General features: G+C 44.2%; 1 protein-coding gene across 1 annotated transcript in view; it reads left to right on the forward strand.

The window, feature by feature from the left end:
* Positions 1-4,415: 4,415 nt before the first annotated feature.
* LOC118477119 (glycerate kinase-like) overlaps positions 4,416-6,745 on the forward strand; it is a gene marked incomplete at its 5' end in the record, with an annotated part of 7,283 nt that continues 4,953 nt past the window's right edge. Inside the window, 3 exon segments of the mRNA XM_005091947.3 lie at positions 4,416-4,491; positions 5,095-5,246; positions 5,880-6,055. Coding sequence (XP_005092004.2) covers positions 4,416-4,491; positions 5,095-5,246; positions 5,880-6,055 — 404 coding nt within the window.

Here is a 6,745-nt window from a genome sequence, read left to right on the forward strand (position 1 = left end):
TTCACCAGGGTAGCACGACTACAGATATATACGGTATTAATAAAGCTCTCTGTCATATTTTCACAGCATAATCAATATACATGTAGAGTGTTGTGACTGGTAGTTTTTACTTCTTATTAGTCGTACTAATCTGTTCCTGTAGTAACGTAGCTGTTAACAGACATCAGCAACCCCCTCTCCCTTCCCCAAACGACAAACGAAACCTCAGTCCCAACAATGATATTTTTGTTTTATTTTGTTTTGTTTGTTTCCGTTGTTATCGCATGACTGGTGTACACATATTACAAACTGCTCCGGGCAACTAAAGGTCTCTGTCTAAAGTTCTAAACATATGATACCATCGAGATTGTCCAAGACGGCCACCCATTGTCGAGAAAAAAATGGCCTTCTTAGATAGGTGGTCGTCTTACAAAATTTCTTTATAATGTAAAAAAAAAAAAAAAAAAAAAAAGGCAAAAGGTGGGGGGAGGGGTGGCCATTAGTACATGTAATTGTAATTGTCTTATGCAGGTTGCCGAAAGGGCAGGTTCGACTGTGTCTGTTCCGATATTCGTCTCTAATGGCGTTAACATTAATGGTCATGAAGTCGACCCAACTTTTTCTGCTGTTCCTTGTCCGTCAAGGTGAATGCGACAAGTGCAACCCTGTAACATTGTAGGCCTACTTGCTGCCTTTTACTTTTTTGGGATCCAGAGAAGACTCGGTCGTCTTATCATGCTAACTAGTGACCTTCTCGTCTGAGTGCTGAAGACATACAGTGACGGAAAAGTTGTACCGTACAAATGTGTGCAAAGGACAGAGGCGGCTGCATGTACAGAGCACGCGTGATAGCTTTTCATTTGCATTTCTACACAGTGTATTCTTTGGTGTGCGCGAGGAATTTTTAAAGAATTCATTTCTCTGTTGTGTTTGTTGGTGGTTTCGACATGGTGCGTAATTGCCGCCTGTATTTTGTACATGTACTATGTGTGTTTATTTTGAGGATGTCATGATAACTGTGGAGCTTCGTCGAAGCGTTGCGAGACATAGAAAGTAGAAACACGCTAACTGGACCTTCCCAGGGTACTACTGCTCCCACCATCAAAATGATAATGGATGAGTAAAGACAGAACGCAATGAGACCGAAATGTATGCTCTTGGTTAAAAAAGAGGAGAGGAGGGGGGAGAAGGGAGGCTTATTCAAGATAATGCATGTTCAGAAGGTTTGGGTTCCTGCAAGTAACAGTAAGTCTTCTCGTTGTCAACACATGTGTATGAAGCGAGAGCAGCACGACTAAAGTGTACTTTCAGGATAGAAAACTCGTGTGTAGGACAGGAAGGTTGATGTGAAGAACAGAACTAGGCCTACTTTCACTTCGCCGTGTTAAATGGCCATTGTATATTTTTGTCTTGTTTTTGCTTTTTAAAACCATACAAACAGTATAATATTCTCTTTTTTTTTTGTATGGATATATCTAAAAAGGTCGTTTTTCTGTTCCGTCTTGCGTTAATTTTTTATACTATTAGGAGTCACTCGAACCGCCGATTTGGAAAGCACAACAACAAAACAAACAAAAAAAGCGTTTTGCACCCCCTACAAGCCAAGGTAGGTATGAAACAAGGCCAATGGCCTGGGTCTGTACGTGTCCATCACCAATTGGACAGGGTGAAGAGCGTACCAGACGTCATTTCTGAGCAGTGTGACACCGAACCCTTCCCTTTGAATGAAAGTGATCCGGGATGAAATGTATTTTACATTAAAATCTTTGGTTACGTATCATGAAGAGTTTTTATTAAAGCTCCTTACATTATCATAAGGCAATTGATTGGAGACGTTCTATAATTCCGATAGCTGTCCTGCCTCTTAAACGCGACTTGAGACTACATGTACCATAATAACAGTAACAGAACTGTGAGGATGATTGGAAGGTGCTCTGGTGCGGTTTGCTCCTTCTTTCATATCAAACATTTATTCGCCCTTATCTCTCACCTTTTTCCATGCTTGTTACTCTCTTGTAACCCTCTAATCTTCGGCACTTACATAACTTTATTGTGTTGCAAGTGCCGTAAATCTCTTACTAAAACTAAACGAAAACGACAACTAAAAGAACTGTAAAACCCAAACACCACACTAAAGCATCTTGTTTATTTATCAACAGGCACTACGCTCCAGAGCTAGATGGGCTTTCTCCAACAGCTGATGTCCGGACCTGGGCCCTTGAACTGTCAGCGCTCCGTCCTCTGTGTGTTGAAGAACCACGCTGTAAAACTTGACGCACACTTACGTAGGAGTTATTGCTGTCTTCTCAAATCTGATCGAAGATTTTCATCTATCTCATCCGCGCACAAAATTACCCTCAGACATCAGAATACTTCTATAATCTGCCCAATCACTCGCCGCTCTCTTTGCTGGTCTAAGGGCTGCCCAACAAACAGTGTTCTGACATTGCCTTCGAGCAACGTATCGACAACGTCACTGCGTAATCGTCCACTCTATTCCCCCAACCACACAGTGACTGCTGGTTTACGGATTTTAAGTAACCCTCAAGTTGGCGTAGTCTTGACCTCAAAATCATTCGCCCATATAAAAAGAGAAGCGGTATTGGAAGAGAAATCATTGTCACATCAGAAATCTCACAACATTCTCTTTCCTACACGAACCATGAGTGTACATGGCAAGAACCCCGACCAGATGTCTTCAGCCAGCTCGTCTGTCTCGAAAGGAGAGGCGCCGGCGTCCGACCCGACACGCCTCAAAGACGTTTCGAGAGAAGCACAAACAACTCGAGAAGCAAGGGAGATATTTAACCAGGCGGTCAACGCTGTACTGCCCAGTCAAATGATCCGAAATGTGAGAGAGCTACTGAGTCTTATTCTTTGCGTTTGTCAGTATGCCCCCCCCCCCCTTTTGCCATGCCCGTTTGGCCGACTTGAATGGCCTACTAAATGTGGCCTACCCTGGACGCTCAGATAGTAAGAACGTATAGGGCCTACCACTTATCTCCTTGTCTGTTATTTTATGTCCCGGCCTCCTTCCCTCCCTCCTTCTCTCTCTCTCTCTCTCTCTCTCTCTCTCTCTCTCTCTCTCTCTCTCTCTCTCTCTCTCTCTCTCTCTCTCTCTCTCTCCCTAACTCTTTCCCGCCCTCCTTCTCTGTCTGTCTGTCTGTCTGTCTGTCTGTCTGTCTGTCTGTCTGTCTGTCTGTCTGTCTGTCTGTCTGTCTGTCTGTCTGTCTGTCTGTCTGTCTGTCTGTCTGTGTTCGTCCCCGTAGTTTGACCGCTATGTCTTCAGTCTACTCATTCCGATGCTTTTTCTTCCCGACTACTCTTTCCGTCCCCGCATGCTATAATTTTCCCGTCTGTCTACATGTCTTTGTACCCAACTTAAGATATTATTGTTGGAGGATACTATGGTGTGGTTTGCTCCTTCTTTCCTATCGAACATCTATCGTCCTTTTTTCTCTCCTCCCTTTTTTTAGTTTGTTGCTTTCTTGTAATACTCCTAATCTTCGACATTTATATGACCTAATTGTATTGCAAGTGCCATATAACTCTTACTAAAACAAAACAAAAAAACTCGACTCTAGATCTGTCTGTACGATTTCCTGTATACAGTCGAACCTCGAACCAGTCCAAGACAACTACCCATTGTTGAGGAGAAAAGCAGTTGTTTTAGACAGGTGGTCTTCTTGGTCAGGTCAGATGAAAATGAAGAAAACGATTATTCCATTCTGAATGAGATCCCAACTAAAGATGCTTGCAAGTTCAGGATTGCCGAATGGTCCATTTACACTTTTTTTTCTCTTTTTTTTTGGGGGGGGGGGGTATTTCTTTTGGAATGAGGGGGAAAAAGAGATATTGGGTTATAACGACTCGTCTACAGCGTTTGTGGCCGTTAATTTATTATTGCAACACCTTGGACGATGAGAGATTTGCGTGCTCATTTTGGACAGTTTTTGGGACTTAAAATATAGCGGTCGACTTGAACACTGTCATCATATAAGAGAAAAACGCTAGGGGAGAAGTGGAAAGTACCGGTAGTTGTTTGTACAGGTGGTCGTCTTGGTCAAGTGGTCGCAAGAGTAGGTTCATCTGTATCTTCAAATACGCATTTCTAGACCCCCCCCCCCCCTCTCTCTCTCTTAGCCAACTAATTTGTCTCTATGGCTGCCCTCTTGCCATCTTCTCTAGCTCTGCTTGGTCTTTTTTTACTGCTTCTCTGTCTGCCTTTTACTGACCAACCGATCTTTTTGTTCGTTTCTATGATTTGATCTTTTCTTCTTTTTAAAAAAAACTTTTTTGTCCACAGTCCCTTCAGTTTGACCCTGCCAGTGCGACCTTACGAGTGTCAGGCCAAGAGTACAAGGTGGATCACAATGTGTATGTGGTGGGTCTTGGTAAGGCGGTGCTGGGGATGGCCAGAGCTGTAGAGGATTGTCTGGGGAGTCACCTGGTGCGAGGTGTGATCAGCGTGCCCTCTGGTGTCGTCACTGCGCTTGTGGAAGCCGGCAAAGAGTGAGTACATGGACTCGTGTGTGTGTGGGGGTGGGGGGGTATATGTGTGTGTGTGTGTAGGTGTGTATGTGTGGTACGTGTTTTTTGGGGGGAGGGTACATGTGTGTGTGTGGGGGGGGGGGGGTACATGTGTGTGTTTAGGTGTGTGTGTAGGTGTGTGTGTTTGTGTATGTGTGTGTGTGTGTGTGTGTGTGTGTGTGTGTGTGTGTGTGTGTGGGTGTGCACGTGCGTATGGATGTGCCAATGTGCTTGTTTCTGTACGTACGTGTCTGTGTGTATGTTCTGTTTCATGTCTGCGATACAAGACAATACAATGTGTGCCCCCATACATGGGAGAGGGATCCGTGTGCGTGCCTGTGAGTGAGTGTGAGTGAGTGTGAGTGTGCACGTGGGCAGGAGAGAGAGAGAGAGAGAGAGAGAGAGAGAGAGAGAGAGAGAGAGAGAGAGAAAGAGAGAGAGAGAGGGGGGGAGACAGACAGACAGACAGACAGACAGACAGACAGACAGACAGACAGACAGACAGACAGACAGACAGACTGACAGACAGACAGACAGAGATAATGGGCATAGAGCTCATTCTACGATGTTGTCCGTTGCTCTCAGAGACATGTTGCTGAGCTCGCAGTCCAGGATTCGTGTGATGGAAGGAGCAAAGGACAACCTTCCCGACCAGGCTGCACAGGCAGCAGCCCAAGAGATCCACACCCTGGCTAATGGGCTGCAAGATGGAGACCTGCTGGTTGTGCTAATTTCTGGTGGGTTTTCTTTGCTATTATTGATGCAATAAATACAGTTTGAGAGGAGTCTGAAGCATATTCGCATCTTTGCGTATAGGGTCATCATCATCTTCATCATCATCATCATTGTTTGGAAAGCAGGGTAGTATGGAGAGTCTTGTTTGATTTTCAGACAAAATAACATAAAAATATATAATGTTTTAAATTTTTTTAAAATAGACGCAGCTCAATGTTTCGCCTCTTGTACTTCCTCATCATCATCATCATCATCATCATCATCATCATCATCATCATCATCATCATCATCATCATCATCATCATCATCATCATCATCATCATCATTGCCTTAGTCATTATCTCAGCTGTACATTGTACTGATACATTATTATACCACTTCTCCCCAGTGGCGTCGGTTGCCTAGTGGTTAGGCTGCCGGACTCTTAATAGTGAGATTGCGTGTTCTGGGGTTCGAGCCTCAGCTCGGTCCGACGCTGTGTCCTTGGGAAAGGCACTTTACACGAATTTCCCACTTGGCTTGGTCCTTTCGGAGTTGGACGTTAAACTCGGAGGTCCCGCCTCTTAAATAACCTAATAGTGTTGATAGGGGCGTTAAACCTATACCATTTCACCATTTTTTTCCCTTCTCGTCAGGCGGTGGCTCAGCGTTGCTGCCTGCTCCCATCGCCCCCGTGACCCTGGACGAGGTCATGGATGTGACCCGCAGAATGGCCCGGGCCGGGGCCAGCATTGTCCAGCTGAACGCCGTGAGGAAACAACTGGAGGCACTCAAGGGCGGGGGCTTGGCAGAGGCGGCTCAACCAGCACGGGTAAGGTTAAAGGTCACGCTGACAGTAGTTGTGAGTTTTATTTTGATTTTGTTGGTTGATGATGATGGTTGTGGTGGTGGTGGTGAGGGTGATGGTGGTGGTGGTGATAGTGGTGATGATGGTTGAGGTGGTGATTGTGGTGGTGATGATACTGATAGTGGTGGTGACGGTGATGTTAGTGTTGGTGGTGGTGGTGATGGTGATGATGATGATGATGGTGATGGTGATGATGATGATGATGATGATAATGATGGCAGTGTTGGAGTTTTTGGTGTTGGTGGTATTGATGATGATGATGATGATGATGATGATGATGATGATGATGATGATGATGATGATGATGATGATGATGAAGAGGAGGAAGGTGTAGGAATCTATATACATATATACAACTTTCCCACTTTTTTCTTTTGTTTTCTTTTAGTATGAGTCGAGCATGGAGAAGTCTTCAAAGAATAACGTTGCGATTTTTTAGCTTTCATATTTAACCAAAATTGCTGTTGATTTCTGTAGATACCTAAGATGTAAAGTGTTTAACCCCTTGCCCTCCCCAAACTCTTATAGGTTTTATATAGATCTACTTATAACCTTGATGATGACGATCATGGCGATACTGATGATAAGGATAACCATAATATCTATCTATCTATCTATCTATCTATCTATCTATCTATCTATCTATCTATCTAT

The sequence above is a fragment of the Aplysia californica genome, unplaced genomic scaffold (assembly GCF_000002075.1).
Source record: "Aplysia californica isolate F4 #8 unplaced genomic scaffold, AplCal3.0 scaffold00038, whole genome shotgun sequence".
NCBI classification, from domain to species: Eukaryota; Metazoa; Mollusca; class Gastropoda; order Aplysiida; family Aplysiidae; genus Aplysia; species Aplysia californica.